The sequence below is a fragment of the Urocampus carinirostris genome, chromosome 10 (genome assembly GCF_059441175.1).
Source record: "Urocampus carinirostris isolate Australia breed hairy pipefish chromosome 10, RoL_Ucar_1.0, whole genome shotgun sequence".
Taxonomy (NCBI): domain Eukaryota; kingdom Metazoa; phylum Chordata; class Actinopteri; order Syngnathiformes; family Syngnathidae; genus Urocampus; species Urocampus carinirostris.
This window is the reverse complement of record NC_142358.1, coordinates 4,271,285-4,299,003: the sequence shown is the minus strand read 5'-3', so window position 1 is coordinate 4,299,003 and position 27,719 is coordinate 4,271,285. Positions and strand designations below refer to the sequence as shown.

At 40.3% G+C, this 27,719-nt stretch overlaps 1 protein-coding gene across 1 annotated transcript in view; it reads right to left on the bottom strand.

The window, feature by feature from the left end:
- Positions 1-6,189: 6,189 nt before the first annotated feature.
- The window catches only part of cog6 (component of oligomeric golgi complex 6), a 57,138-nt gene continuing 35,608 nt past the window's right edge, over positions 6,190-27,719 (bottom strand). The window contains exons 14-19 of the mRNA XM_088346219.1: positions 24,217-24,348; positions 20,811-20,978; positions 18,902-19,009; positions 11,066-11,119; positions 9,410-9,489; positions 6,190-6,562 (exon numbers count right to left, since the gene is read on the bottom strand). Of these exons, the coding sequence (XP_088202345.1) occupies positions 6,415-6,562; positions 9,410-9,489; positions 11,066-11,119; positions 18,902-19,009; positions 20,811-20,978; positions 24,217-24,348 (690 nt within the window). The 3' untranslated portion in view covers positions 6,190-6,414. The remainder of the gene's footprint in view (positions 6,563-9,409; positions 9,490-11,065; positions 11,120-18,901; positions 19,010-20,810; positions 20,979-24,216; positions 24,349-27,719) is intronic.

Genomic DNA, 27,719 nt, shown 5'->3' with positions numbered 1-27,719 from the left:
ATTACCACAAGGGTGTCAAATGACAAACATGCGAGCTGTGGGCCAGATCAGGCGCCCCAAAGGTTTTAATCCGGCCCGCGTAAAGCGTAAGAGAAAAATAAGCTGCATTTGTTAGTTTGTCCGCTTGTGGTCGACAGTCAGGTGCCACTCGCAATGCAACTGGAGTTGTATCACTTTCACTACTTGTTTTTCTCTCTTTCTCTTTTTGCTCGAGTTTAACACTCATGATTTAAGACGATACAAAACTGTAATACCATACAAAAATAACACTTCTGCTACTGATTGATCAAAGACTGTCAGGGTTTGGTGCCTGCTGTATACCCCATCGTCCAGTCCCCTTCACTTTTATTCTCCCAAGGTGTTTGCAATTGGACAATCCGCCATCTCTACTATAAATACACAGGGCTCCTACCTGACCTTTATTAAACCATTTTGATTCCTGAAGACAATCTTCGCCTCCCACGACCTCCTCCACTCCAAGACATGCCACTCGTACCTTATTCTAAAGGTATTCCCACATCTCCTTTTTAAGATTCTCGCTACCCTAAGATCCTCTCTCAAGTCCTCCTCCTCTGTCCCATACCACCTTCTTGCTGGTAAAGTCCTTTGTTTTTGCTGTTCCAATAGATGTCCCCCTCATGGAGTTACACCACATCCCTTGTGTACCAGGTTTGGGTCTGTCTGACACCTTGTGACAAAGACACTCCTAAAATATTGTAACATTCTGTGTTGTGTAAAGACAATTTCAAACAAATTGGCCTCACGGGTCATTGTGACCTGAAGACCATCTTTGTACGTTTTTTTTTTTTTTTTTTACAACTTAAATGGAGATGTGAAATAAAACATTTCATTTTTTTCTGCTGTCGGGGCCAATCTCTGAAAAGTCCTAAAGTTCCAAGTAAAAATAATTTTAAGTGGATTTTCTTGAGGGGTAAACATGTGGCGGGTCATTATGACCGAAAGACAACAGTTAGGTTCAAGGCAGGAATGCTGTATCCGGGGGGTCGTCTGTATTTACAGGTGTTCTAAGAAAATCACATGACTCAGCTGATTTGACGTTTTCCGAGTTGCAGAAAATCAAATCCTAAAACTTGAGTTGGAAAGGATCCTGCTGTGTTGAGGCCCAAAAACGAGGCCAGATATGAGTCACGCCTCTGAAACAATTCAAAGCTTTCGCACTTAGTGCTTGTCGAGGGAAATTCCAGCCCGACGACAAGCGTCGAGTGTGTCTGCAAAAAGTCAGTGTGCAGGCTGGTTTCACGTGGCGCGTGAGGTGAAGGGCCACCGGGGCAAAAGGGAGAACGGCTAACACGGCGCCGGGTTACTCAGTAATGCTTACGGACGTGACGCAAACGCACACGTTGCAGCGCAGCTGCACAAATGAAGAAGAAATTGCTTGCACAACTGCTCAAATACAGTAATCCATCGCTATAAGACGGTTCACCTTTCACTGTCCAGCTGCTTCATGGATTTTCTTTATGTAGTACGTTTCCGTAGTGCAGTGGTTAGCACATTTGGCTATCATATAAAAGGTACCTGAGTGGAAACATATGTTGGTCTGAAATTGGATGGGTACTTGCCCAAGACACACCCCAGGAAGTAGTTCCTCTATGACCCTAGAGGTTAAGGGATACAACTAACCATTGTGTTTTGCATTATGATTGGCTAAGCTGAAGATAGAATAAGTATTGCCAATAAAAATGAATGTTTACAGGTACAGTAATCTCATTTTTTGTTAGTTAATAGGGACCAGAACCCCTCGTGATACACAAAACTGGGGGTAATGGATCTTGATCAAATGAGTGTAGTCATTTAGAGGCAGGCCACAAAAAGTGCTCTGTCGGCTCCTGCTTTCAGCACGGTTGTTTTTTCTTTCTTTTTACATTAGCACTTTATTAAATGTCACATCCTATATAAACAAAGACAATAATTGAAGGCATGCTTGAATGATATTTTTCTAGAGCGGACTTTTGAGGACACGTCAGTAATGAGTAATGATTGACAGCATGCAGGATGAGTCACACGCTTGTTAGTGTTCATGTTCTGGTTCTGAAACCAGTTCCAAACTCGAGAAAAAAAGAAAGCAAAAAAGGAGAAAGGGAAAAAGAAAAAAATTCGAGAGTTCGACCAAAGCAAAGCCATTGCCCATTTTACGGCTGGCTAAACACCATCAATTAGCCCAGTGCACTGGGCTGGGGGTTAGGGGGAATTCGTTGGTAGTGGGCTGGGAAATTCAGACTGAGATTTACCACGAGCAGGTTTCTTATGGAGGAGATACAAATATTGTGGGATTTATATTATCAATAAACTCATTTTTTAAAAACAATGCTTTAAACACGATGAGATGGAAAAGTGTTGGCCCTTTACGCATTTTTATCCGTTTTTTTAATGGATTTTATATATATAAAAATAATCAAGATATGTCAATATTTTTTGTTTCATATTAATTTTATCATATATTTTAAAATGTAAAGTGGAGCTAATTTTTATGTTTTTATACGATCTTTAACATTCTCATTTTCTTATGATTATATAAGATGAATATATATTTTTATATACATAATCAAATCCCTCAAAGTGCTGTATAAAACAAACAAATATATACATATATATATATATATATATATATATGTATGTAACATATACTGTAGTAAAGTCAAGTCACAATTATTTGTATAGCCCTTAAACACAAGATGTCTCAAAGGACTGCACAGGATTACAACTACACCATCGCCTGATCTTAAACCAACATGCTAGCAAGGAAAAACTCAGCACATTATATATATATATATATATATATATTATATATATATATATATATATATATTCAGTGTTCTCGTTTGCCAGCGTCCCTGCGTCCTAGATGCATCATTTTTGCTGGGGACGCAAATCAAATCAACATCCCCGGGACGACGCAGCATTTTTGACACCAAATTGTCATTATTACCCGATTCCTTTTTTTTTTTAACAAAGATTTACCGCACTCCAAACTTTTCGTCAGCCAGATCCGCCATCTGGCAGATGAGTGGTTAGCGCATCCGCGGCAGACTTCCGAGGTCAGGCTTTCAAATACAGCTACCAGCCTTCCTGTACGGAGTTTGCATGTTCTCCCTGTGCTTGCATGGGTTTCCTCCCACATTCCAAAAACATGCATGTCAGGTTAATTGGCCGGTCCAAATTGTCCCTATGTGTGAATGATTGAGCGAATTGTCCGTCCCTGTACGCCCTGCGACTAGCTGGCAACCAGTTCATGGTGTCCCCTGTCCACTGCCCTTTTCATGGTCTGCTGTCAGTTAAAATTCATAATCACGCAAAAAAATATGAAAGTATGCTTTTGAGTTTTGCCAATTTGTATCCTTTGAACTTCTGTAGTTTTTCTTCTAATAAACGCAGCTTCATTCTAAGCTAGAACAAGCTCTAGTGGTGAATTATTACACACCGGGATCATGTATAATATTGAACCGCTACATGTCATTGTATTGTGTAGTGCAAGTAAAAATGAATATGATTACAAATTATGGACCAAACCGCACTATTTTTCTCACTGTAAATGACAGACTGTGGACCGCACGTGATAAAAGCCGTATGCACACATTTAAGGAAGAAACTCAACTTTGTTTTGTACAGGCTGCCCTGGACTTTAAGCCGCAGGCTAAAACAGCCATTAAAAACAACTCCTTATTTTCAATTTCTTACGTTTAAAAAACATAACAGTGAGGAAACCTCTAGGACAGAAAAGTAACACATTGTGCCGCGGTTAGGACACTCGTTTGCGGACTCTGCTGTGAATCCCAATTAAATTTTCATTTACATATACGTTCTCAAAACAAATCTCAATGTACTGTACAGACTTAAATTTAAAAGACGGTACAATCACAACTGCCTGTACATTAGCTGACCCATGCGACTGATCTAAAGCTCACCCAAACCATGCGCGGATGACAAAGTGAAACTGAGTACACCAAGTATTGCTACTACTATATAAAATAAAACATACGTAAATGCTTGAAATCTAACACGTAGTGTCAGCTGATTGACTATTTTAATCTGGCAGCAGGTGACTAGAGTATATTTTCCTAAACCTAATACTTTGACGTCATAGAGACTGTTGTCAGTCTGATAACGGATGGCATGAATAATGATTTTATTATGTTCTAGTAGCAATACCTGGTCTCCTCTCCATCACTTTGCTATGTGTATAATGGATGCGAAAGCTTAAGATCAGTGTGCAGGCTGTTATGTAATGTGCGAGCTTCTGAATTTTAGTCAGTATAGGGTATGAGCTTTGTTTATAGAATGTTCTTGTTGCACTCTGCCGTATTCGTTAATTCCAATTTAAGATCCTCATTTTATCAATGTCTTGGACAGGTGGGCCACCAATAGTAGGGGAACAAACAGCGACATGGCCGCCCAAGCTTGGTTTGTTAGTCCACCCGGACGTGTATCTGGTCCAATGGAGTTTAACCAACCATCATTCATAAACTCCTAGAGCATGCACTCCCTCCCCACTTTCACACACAAAAAATGAAAAATATGAATAAGCCCATCAATTGTGGTGTTGTTGTTTCACTACATGACAGCGTCCCGCTTTCCGAATAGAAGCCTTTTACGTAACGGTCTCCGCCGAGAAGAGGACCGTTGACACCGGGTAACCTTTGCACCACAACAAAAGACAAATAATTGCCACACAGATGAAAAAGGGGGAGAGGAGGGTGTTCATAATGAGGTGATTATGTAAAAAAGGAACTATGTGGGGAGAAACGAGTGTACACACTTCCTCATTTATTCATTCCTGAATGCCCAACAACATTTCAGATGTATTGATTTAAAATGAACTGTAATATTAAATTCCTACTGTAATCCCTCGCTATTTCGCGCTCAGGTTGAAAAAAATCCATTTGAAAAATATAAATGCATTCAACTAAAATTAAACTCTTTCTGCCTTTGTACTGGATAGACAATAACAGAGCGAAGCGATGTATTATCCCTGATCACATGAGAGCAGGGACCCGATCAGATATTTCTGCAAGTGTGGACTGACAAGATGGACTTTTGGCAGGTCACGAAGCTATTATTTGCAGTTATATGAACCTAAAAAAAACTGCAAACATGCGGCAGTGATCATTTATCCCTGATCAACGATTGCTGGGATCATGAATTGGCAGAAGGCGCTGCTGTCTTGAGGTGTGCCGTTCTGGCTTGTCCAAGATGAAATGCACGTTGTGGACATGATCCATTATCCCCAGTTGACTATTGCTGAGAGCAGGGGCTTGCAAAGTACTTTTTTTCCCCGTTTGGGCCGCTGAAGCTTGCCATTGTGCCTTGTCCAAAATGAACTGAATTGTTTTTTTTTCTATTATCCATTGTCCCTGGTTATTATTGAAAGGATCAATATTTTTCTTTCTGGTTTGGGCCACTTAAGTGTGCCATAGTGACCTGCCTAACATGTACTGCATTGTTTTGGCCGCAATTAGTTATCCCCATTCGACCATTGCTTAGAGCGGAGGCTGAGTGAGAAAATTTGTGCAATGGTGGCGGCTATTGTTCTAATTCTTTCCGTCTAAAATGAACCGTATATATATATATATATATATATATATATATATATATATATATTATATTGAAATACATTTTTTAATATAAAAGGTGCACTAGTCTACCTCATGTGCGATCCCTCCTCAAAGTTTCTCCCTTTTACCCATGCTGAGGTTTTAGGAGATGTTCCTAGGTTTCAAATCAGGGAATAGTGTAATGGTTGTCTGTGTAGCCCTTAGAGACTTTTTTTGATAAAAAGCTAGACAAATAAACATGCCTTGACATGTCTGAAAATAAACTATTGTAAAACCTACTATTGCATCACCACCCCCCCCCCCCCCCCACACACACACACACAAACACACACACACAAGTTTCTATAAATTCCGAGATTTTTGGTATTATCTACAGCACGAGAACGTAGCTCCTGATGGGCCAACGCGTCTATTTAAAGGAAGCTGATGCCGAGGCGGTCCATGTATACCCCAGACGTGATCTGGAATGACCTCTCCATGGCTCTAAAGTGTGTGCGTGTGTCACCGATATGCTATCAGACGTAGTCGTGTTAGCACCACCGTGCTAACTTCTCTCCCAGCTGCAAAATGCCACACAAACATTTCAATATTTTGACTGAACGATTTATGAGGGACTGTATATGGGAGAACATTTTAATTTTTTTGTCACATTTCATCTGTTTTATATCACGATCTGTGGAAAAAAAATATCTGCACCGTATTAATACAATAACAATTTGGGTCCAGACAGTGACTCAGGGGCCACAGAGCCCCACCTAGCGGGGGCCACACTTGGACATGTCTGTGTTATGATTACACATGACGGCACGCTGGAAATAACCTGGTTGGCTGGACCACACGTCCCTCACAGCAACAAGGCCCGCACCTGCTGAGGGGTTCTGGCTAATAGGTATTCAGGGTCTTTGTAGGCGTTGACCGGGCTGGCTAGAGCCGCATGCACGTCGCCATATGCACGGCACACAAGCTCGGTGGATTGAGAGAAGATCTGGTCCCTGTTGGTGAAAAATTGAAAACAAATGTCCGTGAGGCTGAGCACAATTTATTGTAAAGCTGCCACTGTGAATTTGCACTTATTTATTATGCATTGTTAATATGTTGTTTTTATCCATTTGCACATGTTAACTGGTCTTACTTGCTCTAAAGCAGAAGCCCTCCAATTTTCTATTACCGTATTTTCCGCACTATATGGCGCACCATGTTATAAGGCGCACCTTCAATGAATGATATATTTTAAAACTTATGCCATACATAAGACGCACCCCATTATAAGGCGCTATAAGTGCATGCTGGTTTAAGATCAGGTAATTGTGCAATTTTGTAATTGTAATCCTGTGCAGTCCTTCGAGACATTTTTGGGATTAAGGGCTATTTACGGTAAATAAATGTGACGACTTGACTACAGTAGAGAATGTAGTTACGTTATGCAACCTCTAGATGTTGCCACGCTCAAGGGAATGTCAACAAACCATTCAAAAAGGTCAAACTTTATTAACAAACAAGCTTTCCACAACTCCATTCACTCCCAAAATAAATAAACAGCCGTTTTATTATTTTCTCTGAGGTAAAGCATTTTCGTGACACATCTTTAACATCTTTGAACAACATCGACATATCATTTTATTTTTTGTCCATTTAGTCAACACGCAAAGAAAAAAAACGCCTGATACTGTTATTTTAAATGAAACGTTAGTGCAATCGCAATAAAGTGACACTCGTAATGTGCAAAAACAACGAGTGCAAAACGATAACAATAAAGCAATAACATAATAACTGTAAAATGTAAAACGTAAACACACAAAAGAAAAACAAAGATCACTCTATAAGCTCCTCATCGACGAATCCCTCGAATTCTTCTTCTGCTGTGTTCGAATTGACCACATCTCAGTGAATGGGCCATCCAACACGTCCGGTGTTTTTGTGCCAGCGCTGTTAGCTTCATACGTATAGTTATCGTACTGACACTTCTGCTTGCCGCTCTTTGTTGAACAACCCACTGTTCAAGTGTCTCCTCTAACTCTGGCCATCTTGCTTTATTGCCACGGAAACTTTGTTGAGTTTTCCTTACTTGGCGGAGCTTATCTTCATCCTTTCTCCACTTCCGTACCATCGATTCATTTAAGTTTAACTCTCTCGCTGCCGCTCTATTGCCGAGTTGTACGCGTGTCTCTTAACAGGAGCCATTTTTTATACAAATGCACGTATGAAAGAGAATCTCTCTCTCTCTCTCTCTCTCGCTCTCTCTCTCGCTCTCTCTCTCTCTCTGTCAAACGTGACATTCTGAATAATTCTGCGTTTGTTTAAGGTAAATTGTGCTTTACATCTTCACCAGTCAAAACCCTGGATTCAGACAAATACTGTATTTGTTGAATATGAATTAAGCAGTTTAATGGGGTAGCCATTTTGCCACTTAGTAAACAAATACAACACGAGCCCCGGCAACTACCAATCGTTTAATATTTCCCAGTATGCACAGCGCGAAAAATGGAGTCGGCGGCTGTTTCTCGTAGTTGCGAGACCTTGCGAATTTAATATTGAGCCATATATAAGGCGCACTGTGTTATAAGGCGCATGGTCAGCTTTTGAAAAAAAATAAGACTTTTAGGTGCGCCTTATAGTGCGGAAAATACGGTACTTGTATCCGGACTTGGAGTTAGCCACCCAAGAACATTCATTTTTCTTTTTTAAGCCATTCGGAGGTGGACTTGCTGGTGTGTTTTGGATCATTTTCCTGCTGCATAATCCAAGAGCGCTTAAACTTGAGGGCATGAACTGATGGCCTGACGCTGTCCTTCAGGATCTTCTGCTAAACACCAGAACCGCAAAGTTGTCCTGCTATCATTAACATTTCTTTTTGTAATGTTTAATCCTTTGGCAGATGATTACCTTTTTTTCTTATTTTCTTTTTAAATAAAATTAAAAAATGAACAATAAAAATATGTTTTTTAATTTTATATATCGGATTTTTTAATTTTATTGATATACATTTTCCAATTATATTTTTAGGTGTATATAAGAGGTATAGGTGTGTCTAATAGTTTTTAATATCTATTTTTTATTTTAATTTAGTTTTTAACTTTAATTTTTATATATACCCATGAATATTTTCATGTTATATGTTAAGAGTTGTGAATTATTACATTCTAACACTTTAAAAAACACCATCTACAGGTTTGTGCCTCAGTGTTTTAAAGTGACTATGTAATAATTTACAATGTGAATATATAGTCCTTTGCTTTCGTTGTTAAGACATGTAGACTTGGGACCAATGATGCTCAGCTATACTGGATGGCATGCCATTAAAAGCAAGTTTGCTAGAGACAAAATGCCAAACTTGGAACTAACGACTAAAGTCGGAACATTGTCGAAGACTTTCCAAAATTGCTGGTTCTACATTCCAACTGGAACCTTCACGGAAATTTACCAGACAGTCTCCGCCCCTATTTTGCAACTTCCAAGGTACCACATCTTGATTTTGAGTGGAAAAGCAACATCGAAAAAACTAGGGGGGGGGAAAAAAAAAAAAAAAAAAAAAAAAAAAAATCTATTTGTGCTTTGGCAAGCTTGGCCGCGTCCGCCACTGAGCTGATTTCAGGGAAGCGGCCAGTGAGAAATGGACCAGAAGCTAATTAATGGCGTCCTGCCCATTAGGCCCGCGCCGTCCATTAATAGAGAACATTAACCTGAGGTACAGAGTGCTCCTCAAGCCGCCCGCACTTCCCAGTAAACGTGACTCACGGCACATCGTGCCGGCTAAAAGCTTACAGCGGGCCCACCGCAAACAAGGCGGCCGGCCCACTTGCTTGCTTGCTCGCGGCTTCCAAATAAAAAGTCAAACTCACTTGATGGCTGCGCTAAGCAGGAAGTTGAGCTGAGGCATCACAAGGCTGTCGGGCGACGACAGGTAGCGGTCGAACTGGACCTGTGGGGGAAGAAAATATCTATAGAGTACTTATCCATATACTAGCACTTCTAAACACGATAATTTCAATATAGGAGTTTTATTTGTGTCAGAAATCTTGCTCCACATACAATGGTTCGGGTTCGCGCCCCGGCCGAGTCATTCCTAAGACTTAAAAAGTGGTCGGCGGCGCCCTCTCTTGGCTGCGGCTGCATCGGGTCAGATGCAATCGACATTTCGTTCTGTGTACATTGTTACACAGAATGACAATACAAGGAAATTATTATTATTATTATTATTATGGTAAATCCAAGCAATGAGCAGTCCCAGAGGCTACCACCAGAGACCGCTCAAGGCTGCTCACCACTTGCGACCCCTTACTGCCAGGATTAGATGGTCGCAGTTTGGGCATGCAAATTATTACAGGAAAAAAAAGTGCTGTCACATTTTTGTGTGTTGTTTATTATAAAGTACAGTAACTTACATTTTAAGTGTGTAAGTAAGTGCTTATTTTTCATGAACAATCAATTTATATTTTGTCAACCTCAGCCAGTAACTCCCTGTAATAATGAAGAAAAGTAAATGTATTAATGGAGAAAGTGACTATGAGCCTTACAAACACAACGCAGCACTTGTTTACTCACAGCAAGATATTAGCAATCTACCGTGACGTTGTCTGCTGCCAGAGACTGAGACAATCCAGATTAAAGCCAAAATGGGCAAGCGAGATCAGTACATATATTTTTTTCCCCATATAAGCATTGTGTTACAGTGTACAAAATTTGAAATGATCAAAAACTTAAACAAAAAGGGGGGGCAAACATAGAAGATGACAGGTATGCGATCTTTGTCAATCCCACCCTAATTTTCAATATGCATGTTGCCGGTTCCCACTTTCTGCAATGGCCAACCATGAATAATGGATCATGGCTGCAAAGGTGCTGTAAATTTTAGGCTGAAACTACAGAGAAGAAGGGCAGAACTTACGCTCTCGGCCCTAACTTTCTCAAAAAAAGGGGATAACAAATGGACGCCACAACAGTATATTTCCTTTTAGGCCAGGACATCTCACAACAAAAGTACCTTCTGCTGGTTCTTGCTCACAAGAATATGGGATTGAGGGTAATGGATTGGGGCTGCATGGTGCAAATCATTTTAAGCCAAAATAATAGCAAAAAAAGGCACCTGACCCAGCAAAGTGTGCGCTGTCGGACTACGCTAGCAGCAATATGCGATGGGGGATAATGAATCGCGGCCACCCAAGTGCAGTTGAATTATTGGTGGACTGAACAGCAAAGAGAGCACCGCCAAGTCAGACAAAAATGTGCCCTGCCAGAAATATACGATGGGGGGGGATAATAGATTGTGGAATATTTTTCAGCCCACAAAGCACTGAGGGCATGAAGAATGAAGCGCCAAGTAGCAGTACATTTTTACAGTATATTTGTAAATAGGTTTAGGATGCATATAAGTCAACAAAAAAATCAAATAATGAATATAAATATAATGATAAGTTAAAAATAATTTAAGAAGATGTGGTTCTGGTTCAAATTGATTTATTACGTCCTTTGGCTATTTCAGAGGAACTTTTACTCACCATGGCCGTCTTCACCGAAGAGACGTCCATGCCTGGTAGAAGGGAAAGAGGACCCTGAAAACAACAAAAATAAAATGATCCATTACACTCCACTTTGTTTTAGTAGTTGATCCCTCTGTTGATCGTATAATGTATCAGTTAACAATCTCACACTTCCATTCTCTCTACCCAAAAACAAAAAGAAATATAAAAGATCCATTGTAGAATTACATTAAGTGACAGTGTGTACAGTTCACCACTAGAAGTGAAATGAAATGAAATGATCTGCATTTATATAGCGCTTTTCAAGTCAATGACTTCCCAAAGCGCTTTACAGTGTGCTTCACATTTCCCAATAGCGGCCTTGTATTGCAGCCATGTAAGACGCCTGCTTATTGGGGGTATTAGGGGTTCAGAGTCTTACCCACGGACACTTCGACATGTAACACGGACAAGCCGGGATTCGAACTGGGATCCCTTGATCCCAAGACGAGCGCTCTACCTCCTGAGCTACTGCCGCCCCACTGTACTACTGAGCTACTGTAGACAAGAATGGAGCTGAATCGTGTGCATTTGAAGAAGACGGAAGCCCGAAAAATATGATGTCACAAAATTCGGCAGCCTACTTTTAGATTAGCTTACATGGCTGAATTTCAATGAATGTTGTTCTTTCTAATGAGGAGTGTTTTATTTCATTGAAAAATGTTTTCTTACACAACCAGATGTTGCTATATAATCTGCAAAGGAACTTACATTTACAGTACATCGCCATTTCAATGTGGCAATTTTGCACATCAAATTTGATGAAATTAATATATTGCTATATGAATCCGGTTTTCAAAATTGAACATCTTCAAAGGAGATTTCATTGGATGCCAGTTCATTATTTCGAGAATTATTGTGCACTGTTTGTTGTTTTGACCATTGCATCATTGTCGCTATTACCCAATTATGTTGCTGTTCTTTGATTTCAACACCTTATAGGGCGGATCTGCTTTTTTCAACTAAGATATGTAATAAAAAGAAATGGCTCGGGGTAGTGCCTTTAGAACAGGTTGGACTTTCTTATTTGAGGGCTTCTCTAACTGGCAAATTCAAAATCCATCGATGTCTTCTCTCCTTATGACTACTTAAGTTTAAACTTCCATCCATCTATTATCTGCACCGCTCATCCTCAGTTATGGTCGCGGGGGCGCTGAAGCCCATCCCAGCTATCTTCGGGCAGTGGGCAGGTTGCTAGCCAGTCGCACGGCACACAGGGACAGACAATTCGCTCACTCATTCACACCTAGGGACAATTTGGACCGGCAAATTAACATGACAAGCATGTTTTCGGAATGTGGGAGGAAACCGGAGTGCCCGGAGGAAACCCACACGAGCACAGGGAGAACATGCAAACTCCGCACAGGAGATTCGATGTCATGACCACAGAACTGTGCCGCACACGCGCTAACCACTGCGTCGCCGTGCTGCTCAAGTTTAAACTTGTCATCAATAAACAAATACCAAATGAAATATTACAAAAAGATGTCTGCAAGTACCATATTAACATGACTATAAGGCGCACTGGGTTATAAGGCGCAGCCACCAAAAATAGTTTTTGTCATATATTTTCCATACATAAGGCGCACCGGACTATAAGGCGCTACAGTGGGAATGTCAACAAAACAGTCAAGAAGTTCAGTCAAACTCATTAACCCCTTAACATTCCGACGGCTCGCAAAGAAACAAATATGTGTCTAAGACACGTACGGACATGGTGTCTGTACGATGTCACCAATCACTCAAATGTGTCATTCCACATATCATAAGGAAGGTTTAACTCTTGGGATTAAAACAATGCCAACCACTTCTTAGTTGCTATTTTCTTTTTTGCTGACAACTGTGTGCACAGCAAAGTAAGAATTTAATTGTGCAAGGAAATGTGGTTCTTTACTGTGCATATGACAATAAACACTTTGAACTGAATTAAAATGAATTTGAAAATTGACTTATCACAGAAAAATCCAGATGAGTCTGAAACAAGATACTGGGAAAATATAAAGCTGGGGTAGCTCACCAAAGTCGTCTTGCAGCAATCACGTTCAATAATAATACGCAACCATGGTCCTCTTACATCCGTGAGTGTGGTAAATCCAACCGTGTAAAATATTTACACACTCCAAAACACGCAATAATGCCAACAAATAAAAGAAAAAATCCGCCGAAAAGCATCTGCATCGATGGACGTTGCCTGTTGCTAGCTGTCTGTTTAGCCCCATAATTCCTGTTTAAAAATACAGACTAGTAAAAAATGTTTTCTCCACGCCGTGTTGCAACCTCAAAGTGATTCACATCTTTTTCGGCCAATTGCAGGCTTTGTTTTGCCCCGCTTCAGCCTGTGCGAGCCTGTAAATGCTAAAAAGGACCCGTCTCCTTTACCTCCGAATAACTTTAGCCAACAGTGACCGGTTCAAATGATTATTGACACATTGGTTAGGAAATGGAACGCCGGTATATGTATCCCAGCATACACCGCGGACTACTTCACCTACGGGGGAAAATCTATTTGGTGGCTCCTTGCCTTAGTTGAGACTCAATTTTGATTCATCTATAACAAGGCGCACTGTATCATAAGGCGCATGGTCCGCTTTTGAAAAAAATAAAGGCTTTTAGGTGCGCCTTAATGTCGTGAAAATACGGTATACTAATACATGAATGCAAATGAAAGTGGATAAGTCTATTTTGCCTCAAGTATTGCCGGGGTATCTGATACAAAACTATCGTATCAAATCCATCAATCCATTTACCAAACCTTTTTTTGGCCAGATGTTTTAATTCAATGTGGCCTTCGACTCAAAAAGTTTGACATCCCCTGGTTTATATACTATTTTTTTTTTAAATATCCTATACATTTGGAAAACCATATAAAAAGACAATTTGTATCATTACAAAAAAGTTTAAACAGGGGTTGGGAACCTATGGCTCGCGGGCCATATTTGTCTCTTTTCATGGGTACATATAGCTTTGAGATAAAATACATATTACGCAATTATTTGATGTATTGTTCCACGCGGAGCGGATAGTCACACTAGAAAATACATACTGCTAAAAGGGTTTGGTGCAGTATATATATATATATATATATATATATATATATATATATATATATATATATAGGACACAACTTTGACTACAGTTTACAGTCCAGGTGTCAAGAGCCCCCGTTTTGGCTGTAAATCGCTAGATAATCCTTTATATGGAAGCTCATTAAACAATCTATGTCCATTGTTGAGATACTTTACGATGAAAAGCCAAAGAACAAACTTTAAACTCCCAAAAGCACGAGGAAAACACATGGAGCAATTTGATTATGTGAGTGGTAGGTATGGGCGGGGCTTTACATAGAGCCCTCCTCCTTGCCCAGCGCAAGGTAAATACGTTGGTATCCTGTAGTATTTAGTCACATTTTTACAAAGTAACTTTGCTCATTTTGTTTTGTTTTAGGACAAGAATGTCAGTTGAAATGAGCCTCAACCTTTTAAGCAACTGTAGGAGGGATATTAATTTAAAGAGGTATACTTATATTAATACAGGCTCTGGCAGTATAATTATTTCATACATTTTATCAAATAATCTAACATCACACAGTGAAGTAAAATGTGCTGAAAAAAATAGCTTTTTGGCGTTTTGGTTAAATATTTTTTGCTTTCATGGCTCCTTGGTTGAAAAGGGTTCCTGACCCCTGGGTTAAAATACTACAGAAAAAGTAACAAAATGATTCAGATTTTTTTACGTCCATGGCCGTTAATGGCACTTTTCATAAGATACAAAACATCTGCCTTTGGAGAATCGACGTAATTAAGAGCCGTGTCCCGTATGGAGGAAAATGACAGGGCGGTGGCGACGTTTCGCCGATAGTGAAAGTGGAGCTTGCACATGCATGTGGACAGCATGTTCACCAGAACACGCCGGACCGTTCCAAGTATGCGAGGCCACCCGGGGAGACAGTGACGCTGGGCGGTCGGTCCGGTTCTGTAACGGGTGTGGCCCAGGTTTTGCAGCGGGCGTGGCCCGTTTGTCCCAGCCTGACCTGAGCAGTCAGGACACGCGCCACAAAAGTCATTCAACAGTGGGAGGAGCCTACACAACGCTCCACTTGCATTCATAGCAGAAGTGGGGAGGGAAAAAAACATACAATATAGACTGGGGCTGTATGGTAACCGTGGCGACAACAATAACAACGCACACGGCACACGGCTGCTTTTCAAAATGCAATCTTTTTGCACAAAAATGTAATCATTGTATTAATTACTTTATAATGTTATGCAATTATGCTGCAACGTAAGGTTAGTGAGATATGGGGAAATAAAAAATATTTAGGTGGTATTTGTGTTGTCAGATGCCAATTGGAGTACTTTTTCAGAAATGAAATGTCAGCCATAACAAAGACTGATATATCTAAATCAGGGGTCACGAACCTTTTTGAACCTAAGATTTACTTTTTTGTTCCTGATTAGTGCAAATTGCTACCAGTTCTTAATGCATTTCAAAAATACAAATTTATGTTATTATGTGTTGCAAAATTATTATAGTTCTTACCAAGATGTAATTACAAAAGTAGGGTTAAAATAAGAATAGTCAAAAACTAAAACACTGTTTTTTAAAAGACATTCGTCATGTCAATGATTTCTCATGCCAGTTAAACTTTCCTCGAAAATCACTATGATCCATTATTGGTGAGCTATAGTTAAAACTAGTCCATGGGACACTCAGGTGCTCTTAGGGGACCACCTGATGCCCACGGGCACCACGTTGGATAACCCCTGATCTCCAATTACTTTATTAATTAGAATATTTTTCTTCGACTGTGTTGTAAATGCAAACTTTTGAAGTTCATCAGAGTTCATTGATTAATGGAGAAAAAGACAGATCAATCAAGTTTTCACAATCATTATTGTAGACTTGGGGTAAAAGAAAGGAGCAATGATGCAAATGTAAATGGTTTGCATTTATACGGTGCTTTGAAGGTCAATGAAAATATCCCAAAGCGCCTTACAATATGCTTCAAACCCACTCATTAACACACACTCACATACCGATGTACCATGTAAGGCAACTACGTGACAACCCGGAGCATTAGGAATTCAGTGTCTTGCCCAAGGACACTTCGACATACAAAACAGAGGATCCGGTGATCAAACCTGGGACCTCTTGATCCCAAGACTAGCTTAACATCCTGAGCTACTGCCGCCCCCAAAATGCTCATGATGTAGGCGAATAACTTTAGCGGCTAGGGAGAAGTTACTAAAAAGGCAGTACAAGCTAATAAAAAGCAACCCAGAATTTGTCAACTGTCGGGACTCTGAATCAGGAAATCAGCAACATGAGGGGCTGGAGAAGGAAACAGTATATAAAAATGTCAAAAATGATCAAAGCCATATGCCTGAATCACAGGGGGTTCACTTACTAGCTGTGAAAGACAAGTGACACTAAAGGAGCAGCTGAAAAAAAATATAGAGGCGAGCCTCAGCCTTCAGTCAAAGTCAAAGATGCCTGAGTAACAGAAGTCAGCAACATCAAGTTGTATGACTAGCTGAGGAGGGCAAGTGACACCGAAGGACGAAAAAGTCACAGCTCACAGTAACAATTGCAGCTAGGGGTGAGCCTAAGCCCGTGGCCAAGTGGCTCACCTGAGGGTTAGAAAAGGAAACAGTGAAAAAAGTCAAAAACGCTTGTATCACGGGACTCAGTGACTTTTGCTTCCATGATCAGTTGTGAAAGGCGAGTGACATTGAAGGACTAAAAAGGGAAAGCTAACAATTATGGCAACACATAGCCTAGAGCCAAGTGGCTAAGAATGGCTAGGAGAGAAAACGGTGGAAAAAAATGCCTGATGACCGAATTAAAGGACTGGGCAACCATCACATTAGAGCTCAGCTGTGCGCGATAAGTGGCTATTAAGTACTAAATGCACCACCAGGACAAGCTAACTTTGCAAAATGGCCATTTGGGCTTCCTTAGTAGTAATAAACATGCCAAACATGTTAACATCTTCAAGTTGTGTAATATCATTACACATTTCCAAACCTAGAATCATGTTTATGATATAGTAAATGTTTTTTTTTGCTTATTATCTGAATCAACAGTGTTTTGTTTCAAGGATTGAAGTATTTTTACACAACTAGCTGTATATATATATATATATATATATATATATATATATATATATATATATAGGGAGTGCAGAATTATTAGGCAAGTTGTATTTTATTATTGAACAACAACCATGTTCTTAATGAACCCAAAAGTCTCATTAATATCAAAGCTGAATATTTTGGAAGTTGGAGTGGGGCTTTTTTAGTTTTAGCTATTTTAGGAGGATATCTGTGTGTGCAGGTGACTACTACTGTGCATAATTATTAGGCAACTTAACAAAAAACAAATGTATACCTATTTCAATTGTTTATTTTCATCAGGGAAACCAATATAACAGCTCAACATTCACAAATATACATTTCTGACATTCAAAAACAAAACAAAAACAAATCAGTGACCAATATAGCCACCTTTCTTTGCAAGGACACTCAAAAGCCTGCCATCCATGGATTCTGTCAGTGCTTTGATCTGTTCACGATCAACATTGCGTGCAGCAGCAACCACAGCCTCCCAGACACTGTTCAGAGAGGTGTACTGTTTTCCCTCCTTGTAAATCTCACATTTGATGAGGGACCACAGGTTCTCTATGGGGTTCAGATCAGGTGAACAAGGAGGCCATGTCATTAGTTTTTCTTCTTTTAGACCCTTTCTTGCCAGCCACGCTGTGGAGTACTTGGATGCGTGTGATAGAGCGTTGTCCTGCATGAAAATCATGTTTTTCTTGAAGGATGCGGACTTCTCCCTGTACCACTGCTTGAAGAAGGTGTCTTCCAGAAACTGGCAGTAGGACTGGGAGTTGAGCTTGAGTCCATCCTCAACCCGAAAAGGCCCCACAAGCTCATCTTTGATGATACCAGCCCATACCAGTACCCCACCTCCACCTTGCTGGCGTCTGAGGCGGACTGGAGCTCTCTGCCCTTTACCGATCCAGCCACGGGCCCATCCATCTGGCCCATCAAGACTCACTCTCATTTCATCAGTCCATAAAACCTTAGAAAAATCCGTCTTGAGATTTTTCTTGGCCCAGTCTTGACGTTTCAGCTTGTGTGTCTTGTTCAGTGGTGGTCGTTTTTCAGCCTTTCTTACCTTGGCCATGTCTCTGAGTATTGCACACCTTGTGCTTTTGGGCACTCCAGTGATGTTGCAGCTCTGAAATATGGCAAAACTGGTGGCAAGTGGCATCTTGGCAGCTGTACGCTTGACTTTTCTCAGTTCACCGGCAGTTATTTTGCGCCCTGGTTTTTCTACACGCTTCTTGCGACCCTGTTGACTATTTTGAATGTAACGCTTGATTGTTCAATGATCACGCTTCAGAAGCTTGGCAATTTTAAGAGTGCTGCATCCCTCTGCAAGCTATCTCACTATTTTTTACTTTTCAGAGCCTGTCAAGTCCCTCTTCTGACCCATTTTGCCAAAGGAAAGGAAGTTGCCTAATAATTATGCACACCTGATATAGGGTGTTGATGTCATTAGACCACACCCCTTCTCATTACAGAGATGCACATCACCTGATATGCTTAATTGGTAGTAGGCTTTCGAGCCTATACAGCTTGGAGTAAGACAACATGCATAAAGAGGATGATGTGGTCAAAATACTCATTTGCCTAATAATTCTGCACTCCCTGTATATATATATATATATATATATATATATACACACATATATATGTCTATATAATACATACTGGGGATTTTAGTAACAAAAACATGATGTTGGACCTGCTCGGTGCTGTGCTGCTGTACACAGTTATAAATGCAGCTGAGTCCCGCTCTGGTCAGTACGTAGGACGCCTGCTCGTTGATCAGCGTATCGAGATGAGCCTCGATCTACAAAAGTGAGTAAAAAAACAAACAAAAAACTGAGTAAAAAATATAATGAAAGACGCCATTGTGAGTCAAGGCTACTCATGCCTAATGGAGTGTCGCAGGAGCTGCATTGCACGACACAAAAGATGTGGTAAAATTAGATGAAACGTGGAGAACTGGAGAGAAAAGTCTCTCCAACACAATAAAAGCCATGAGAGCCCATTACTAAGACAACTATTCACATGCATTTTTTTTGTATTTAGTGGATGTTTTAAATTGGAATAAACGAGAATTTTAATTAGCCAAGACATGTGTAACTAAGTATTGGAATACTTGTGAAATGTTTAGAAGTGATGTATTTTCAAATAATTAACACACCTATAATCATATTCATATGCACTTTATCTTAAATTGTTCCACTAGTAGCAAGGCGGCGCAGTGGTTAGCGTGTGTGCGGCACGGTTCTGAGGTCATGGGATCAAACCTTCCTGTGTGGAGTTGCATGTTTTCCCCGTGCTTGTGTAGGTTTCCTCTGGGCGCTCCGGTTTCTTCACACATTCCAAACACATACATGTCAGGTCAATTGGCCGGTCTAAATTGTCCCTAGGTGTGAATGATCGAGTGAATTATCTCTCTCTGTGTGCCCTGGAACTTGCTGGCAACTAGTTTAGGGTGTCCCCTGCCCACTGCCCGAAGATAGCTGGGTTGGGCTCCAGCACCCCCACGACCCCACTGAGAATAGGCAGTGCAAATAATAGATGGATGGATGGATGGTCCACGAGTAGATTATTTTGTTCATTTTTGGATTACTGCTCTCATTATTTACATGTTTTGTTATAGTAAAATAATTAAATAATACTTAAAATGAGGATAATCTAATAAAACGGAGATTATTTTTCAAAATTTAAGTTATTAATTTTATTTTGCAGTAATTCGAGTCATTATCATTTGTGTAGCCGTTAATCACAAGAAGTCTCAAAGGGTTGCACAGACCAATGACTAGTACAGACAGACTACAGACTATTATTACACTATTATTTATACATTAATTTATTTTCATCATTTTTATTCTTATTTTTAGAAAAGTAAAGGCAATAAAGAAATCATCTTCCTTTGCTAAATCAGATCTTTTGCTCATGTATTATCATTTGTTAATTTGTCTTTTTTTTTTTTTTTACAAAAAAGTCTTAAGTGTAATAAAATAAGAGCAGTTATCTTTAAAATGAACAAAACTATGTGCACTAGTTCATAATTTTCAATGTTTAAAGAATATATATATATATATATATATATATATATATATATATATATATATATATATATATATGTTATAGTCCCCTGCCCACTGCCCGGAGATGGCTGGGATGGGCTCCAGCCCCCCCGCAACCCTAATAAGGATAAGCGGTACAGCTAATGAGATGAGATGTTATTTTTTAACTAAAAATATTAATAGTATACATTTTTTTAAATGAGAAAAATAATATTTAAAAAGGAGCAAAAATATGGATTCGAATAATTTTTAAAATAAAAACTTAAATTGAGCCCGATGATCTACCTGTGCAAATCATTTGATCATTTATATTTAAATTAAAACGCAATTAAAAGGCAATTAACTCTCCTTTCTTAGCTTTTATTTTTAAGCAGACATATTGTCTTCATTTGATGTGAGGTCTATTGAGCCAGACTGACAAGAAATATGGCAAAAATTTCAAGCGTTTACAAGCATTTTACCCGAAATTCGAGCACTTTTTAAACCTTAAAAAGAAAACATTAAAATTCAAGGATTTTAAGCACCCATATGAACCCTGTGATAAAGTGGTACCTGGAATTCGAGCATCTCCAGCCTCTTATCGGTGAACTCGAAGAGCGCCAGTGTGGTCTTCATCACGTACAAGGAATTGACCATGTAGGTTGCCATATCGGCCGTGCCCAAGTTACTAGCAGACACTGTGCACAGCTGCAGTAGGGGGTCGAGGATGCACGACAACACCTGAGAGTGGACACCTTCAAGTGAGTCATAGGCCTGGAAAATTGGGGTGCAACTAACAACCATTTTAACTGATTCAATGCCTGACGTTTCTCTCAAATGGGAAGTGCCAGCAGTGCCTGCCAATTTTTGCCATTTTGACTCATTTTTGAAGGCCCACTGAAATTGTTGCTTTTTAACCATATAGGCATAGGGCACATTAAAAGAACACTTGAAGACTCATCTTTATTAGAAAAGAATCATTCTTCTAGCTTTTACCATTGTGTTGTAAACAACAGTTGAGCATTGCGAAGTTTCTTGAAAATACTCGTTTTCAAAAAACTAGTGATTTTCGAGGGTGCATTTCAAGCAGAACTTTTCCTTTGGTTCCTTTTTTTGTATATATTTGTAATACCTTCGATATCTAAACAATGCATAAACACTGGCACTTTGCTGGCAAAATAACATGCTATTGCAAGAACATTGAACTTACGCATTAGCAAAGTATTCATTTTGCAAGAACTTTTTAGGGCCTGATATTTCCGTTGATGTGATCACATGATTCAGGCCGTGATGGCAATTGTGGACATGCACTAAAAGTCATCCCTCTCCGTCCCGACGAATACGAAGGCACTTCATAATCTTTATCAGAAAGAATAAAGCTTTGAAGCATTACCAGTCTGTACTTATATCTTTGCTTTTATCACCACACTGTGCATATTCGGCATATAGGCTGGCGTTTACACACTGCTATACAGTGTAATACAGTGGATAGAGGAAGAAAACTAGGCACATAAGTGTTGACAAAGATCTTATCATAGCCACTCCCATCTAGTGGTGATTTATCATACTGAAGCCAATTCCAGAGGCTTTATACTCACAAAAGGGTTGTGCCAAAGCCTTTAGAATAGTTAAAGAAAAAAAAACGACAACTGTTTAGGTACTCAGGGAAAATGCTTCTGAAAATACATTAATACGTCATGGCACTAAATAATTAAATAGTTGAGTCACCAGCTCTAGAAAAAAATTAGACCAGGTGTCGGGAACCATATATGTCTCTCATCACGAGTACAATTGGTTCAGAGACCAAATATAGGCCGTGCACATTTTCTCTATGTGTTTTCATTTATTGCGTGAACAAAACTAACTCTTGTTCATGTGGAGCCGAAACAAAACTGAGAATTCCAAAGGTACGGTCCAGTATATATAAGGCAAATTTTGAACTACAGTGTCCAGTCAAAGTGCAACAGGCTGTACATCGCTAAGGAATCCTTTATATGGAAGCTCATTAAATAATCTATCTACACTGTTGAGACACTCTATAATGAAAACCCACAGATCAAACTGTAAACACCCTGAAACGATAGCAAAGCACCCACAGCAATTTGACTGGGTGAGCAATAGGGATGGCCGAAGCTATGCACACGGCCAAAGCACTCCCTTCTGTCCCTTGCCCAGCGCTGTCTGTGCTAAAGATAAATACATCGGTATCCTCTTGTGCAGAATTTTGTGACATTTTTGCAAAATAACCTTAATCAGCTTGAAACCATTATTTATGACAAAAATGACCGTCAAAATTAGTCTGAACAATCTTGATTAACAGCGGAAGGGAGACAAATTTTAAGAAACACAAATTCTGGCGTTAATGTATTATTATTTCAGAGTTTTTATCAGCTCATCAGATGTCAGCTAGTGAAATAAAATTCACTGAATAAAAAGCTTTTGTCTGGGAAGCGGGTTTAGCAGTTCGGTCGAATTTTGTCTACAAATATGTGATGTGTTCGCCCCGATCTATCCATTGTCCTCTGCTTATCCAGGTTGGGGCACGGAGGCAGCAGCCTTAACCGGGAAGCACAGACGTCCCTATCCCCAGCCACTTCCTCCAGCTCATCTAACGGGATCCCGAGGCGATCCCTGGCCAGCCTAGAAACATAGTCTCTCCTGCCGGCGGGTCATGCCTGTAACACCTCCCGAGGGAGGGGTCCAGGAGGCACCCTTATCCGATGCCGGAGCCACCTCAACTGAGTTCTTCCAATGCGGAGGAGCAGTGGCTCTACATAGAGTCCCTCCCAGATGACTGAGCTTCTCACCTTTTCTCTAAGGGAGAGCCCAGCCACCCTGCAGAGGAAACTCATTTCAGCCACTTGTATCCGGGATTGTGTTCTTTCGGTCATAACACGCAGTTCATGACCATAGGTGAGGGTAGGAACATAGTTCGACCATTAAATCGAGAATAGAGTCCGAATGACGGCAGACGCTGCACCGATCCATCTGTTGATCTCTTGTTCCATACTACCCTCACTCGTGAACAAGACCCCAAGATATTTGAACTCCTCCACTTGGGGCAAGATCTCCCCAACCCAGAGGAAGTCTGCGACCCTTTTCCGGCTGAGTACCATGGTTTCAGACTTAGAGGTGCTGATCCTCATCCCGGCCGCTTTACACTAGGCTGCAGATCGCTCCAGTGAGAGCTAAAGATCACAGCCTGAGGAAGCCAACGGCACCACATCATCTGCAAAAAACAGTGATGCAATGCTGAGTCCCCCAAACCAGACTCCTTCCCCAGCAAGGCTGCGCCTAGAAATTCTGTCCATAAAGGATATGAACATAATCAGTGCATAAGCACAAACAGTCAAAAATAATAAAATAATATCAACCACACAATTGCCAAAAAAAGTTTTTAACGATCCTCAACTTTTTCAAATCAAACGATTTTCTGTTGTTTCTCGTTTTTAACATTTTAACAATTCACATTTGTTCTTTGGAATGCATGCATTAATTTTCAAATACATTTGTCAGGCACAGTTTGGCAAAACGCTCAAGCTTTCTTTACAAGCTACGGATGCACGTACAAAACGCACAATGCATGTCATCAAAAATGTATTGATTGGCTTGATTTTTACCGAGACGAGTCAGCCTTAGTTTCGTTCAACTGCCAAACGTTTCTCTTTAAATGTTCATAGCGATCTAACCTTCGTAATATGCAAGGTCTACTTTGTAAACGTTGCAAGTAGTCTTTTTATTTGCCGTATCCCAGCTAAAATGCTGATGTTGGTGCTGCTATATTTGTGTGTTACCGCTCGAGACAGAGACACAATTGGCTATTGCGCAAGTGCGACTCTCAGCAGAGATTATATTCATGTAGAGATGTCTCTCTGTTGGATAAACGTGTCTGGTAACAATAGTCGACCATTTCTTTTAACACATTTTCTGTCAACAAATCTTTGCAGCCCTATTTGCAAAGAAAATACAGATAAAATACCTGGGCGAAGTCGGCCTGGCGAGTGCCCACCGGTACTACCGAGGATCCATGAGAGGCCAGAACTTCTCTGAGAAGGGCCAATGTCTGGGTGAGGGAAGCAGTGGGGCCAAGGTCAGGTGGAGGGAGTTCTACCTACATAAAATAAATAAAATAAAAATTAATGAAAAATACATAAACACAAAATAGCAGGACTTTAACTATGTGAGAAAAGGGACCCGCATCAATGCAGCAAATTTAAAACGTGAACCCAACCCCGGCTCCCCTTTTTAACACATGCTGCTAAATTATGCGACAGGTGCAGGCCTGCAATTCTTTCTGGGGAATCTGGAGAGCAAAAAATAGCATTAATCTAATTGAGAGGAGAAAAAAACATGCATCAGCATCTTTGTGTTTGCCTGAGAGAGAAATTGGCGGACATAGACTATATTTAAATGATAAAAGAACAATCACTTTCAATAGTCTTTCTGGGAAATCCACAGAGGAAGGTGTTAAAATTATTGAAACGAGAATAGATAAAAACATGCACTGACACTGACCGCAATTACCTTTTTATAATATATCATAAATTATAATAATAGGAAAAGTCTGGCTTTCTTTTTTCTTTGTTCTGGAAGCCGTCCCAATACTTTTGCCGTCATCCTGGCCTTATTCTACCCTGCCGATCTGTTGAGCGAGTTGTGCTTGTAATGAAAAGGTCTGTGATTAAATCTTCTGCTGGACAAAAAAAAGAGAAGCAGGGCAATCTCCTGTGGACCTAATAGCTGTCATTACCAGAAAAGCGTGTTCCCAGCATCAGCGACCAATCGGCACTGCAATCCAGAGAGGCCTTCAATCCGATTAGCGGCAGGGGCCGAAAGCGATCAGGGGCCGAGCGCCAATTGATCGGGGGCCGGACGGACCATGCTACGTGGATGAGCGCGTGCCGCCGTACATTTGCACGCCACTTTTCGCCAAAATGCTAAAAAGCAAGGTTCGGGGTGGTCCGGATGAGCAAATTAGACTCAGCGGGGGAAATGTTTTCCAGAAGTCCAGACAAAGAGAGGGTGATACAATACATTGGCGAGATAGTTTCAAAATCTCCCTCTTCACTCAAATTTGTGTGACGTTTTTGTGTGGAATGAATTGAATGCAAAGTACGAATTTATTAATTTAGAATCATTTAGGAACTCAAATAATTATTTTGCAAACACGGAGTAAAATTTTCTTATTCACTGAAGTATGGATCATTTTATTATTTTTTGTCATCTTTGATGTTTTTCCCAGTTTCCTTCTCTAGCCACCCATTTTAGCCACTTGGATGCATTGCTATTATTTTTAGCTGCTTGTGTGTCCTCCTTCAGTGTCACTCACCTTCCGCAGCTAGCAATGCAGACAAAGGTTGCTGGGTTCAGGCATCAGCCCCCAGTTTCCTTCTCTAGACACTCATATGTGAGGAGAAATAATTGAACTTAAAGTACTAATTTATCCACTTCGATTTTAAGTTATATGGGAACTAAAAGGATTTCTTTGCAAACACGGAATACAATTTACATTTACAGGAGTGTTGATCATTTTTTTAGTTTGTCTTTGACCTTTTTCCCCTGGCTTGATCTCTAGCCACTCACGTTAACCACTTGGTTGCAGGCGATAGCTAGTTGATATGTTATTATTAGCAGCTCCTGTTTTGTTCTTTGGTGTCCCTCTCTCGCCTTGCACAGCTGGTCATGCAAGCAAACGTCGCTAGGTTCCATCATTAAAGTGTTTTGTTGTGTTTTATTTTTTTTACCGTTTCCTTCTCTAGTCATTCACGTTAGTCACTTGGCCTCAGGATATGTCTTGCAGATAGTTATTTTTTGCTGTTCCTACTTCGTCCAGCTCTGTACCTAACTTCCCCTGGTTATAGCTTTAACTCGTTTTAAACTTTTTTCACCGTTTCCTGCTCTAACCACTAATAATAGCAGATCGGCTGCAGGCAGTGGCTCACCACTAGCTACTGTTGTTATTGTTAATTGTTCCATGTAAATAAAGCTTGCTTAGTCTTTCGGTGTCACTTGGGTCTTACACAGACATGCTAGCAATTTTTGCAGAGTTTTGTTATTCAGGAATCTTTTGCTTTATTCATCGTTTCCTTCCTTAGCCAATCATGTTAGCCACTTGGCTTCAGGCTATGGCTTGCAGCTAGCCATTATGGTTATTTTTAGCTGCTCCTGCTTTGTACTTCAGGGTCTCTTGTCTTCCTTAGCTGGCCATGCAATCAAACATCCCCAAATCCAGATTCCAGCATCTTTGACTGTTTTTTCCAGCCTTTTTTCTCTATCCACTCATGTTAACCACTTGTCTTTCAATTATGGCTAACCTCTAGCCGCTAATGCTATTGTTATCTGCCCTGTGCACATAAAGCTTGTTGGCCCATCAACAACACTCGCCTTCCACAACTGGTCATGTTGGGGAACATCCCAAAGTTCCTTCATTGAGGCATCTGGTGCTTTTCTACTGTTTCCTTCTCAAACTACTCATTCAGCAGGCTCTGGCTCAACACTAGCCATTATTATTAGCTGCTCCTTTCAAATGAAGCTTTCTTAGTCTTTTGGTGTCACTCGCTCTTTTATTAACTTCTGCCGCTAGATAGCAACTTATTCCAGCTCTGACCAACTCCAGCATCTGGTGTTTATGTCACAAAAATTAATCTTTGTTCACGTGAGAAAATATGGAAGTAGGCTTTGGAAGTTTTCCAAGTGGTATTCTTTAGGGTTCTGTAATAATAATAATAATAATAATAATAATACATTGTATTTTGAAGCGCCTTTCAGGACACCCAAGGTCTCTGCCCAGTCTGGAGGACATTGCCTGCTCTCGCTACCTCAGCAGAGCAGAAAACATCATCAAGGACTTTTCTCACCCCGGCCACCACCTCTTCGACCTGCTGCCTTCCGGCAAGCGCTACAGGTCACACAAAGCAAAAACAAACAGACTCAGAGACAGTTTCTTCCCCACAGCCATTACCACCCTAAACAGACACCGCACAAAAAAACTGAAAACTGTTGCAAAAAACTACCTCACACGAATGTAAAATGGTACTCACGTACATGCTGTCTGCACTATGTTTGTTCACTGCTCAAAACAGACACCGCACAAAAAAACTGAAAACTTGTGCCAACACTACCTCATACGATTATAATGGTATTCATGTCTATGTTCTTGCCATGTCGACTGCACTACGTTTACTGCTCACCTTGCACAATGTCTGACCATTTCCTTTTTTCTGCACTATGATGTCTATGTTTGCACCAATGCATATACTGACTATTTTTGCACTATGATGACTTTGCACCAAATGCAATATTGCACAACCCTTACGATACCAACGGTATCACGACAACACTGTATGTAACATCCCACATGCCGACATTTCTTGTGTAAATACCATGTAAATTATAACTATAGCCTTATCCCCCTTGTTTTATAACCTTATCTTCTCTGTTCCTTTATCTTCTTGGCTCATACCTCACTGTGAATGTGTAAAA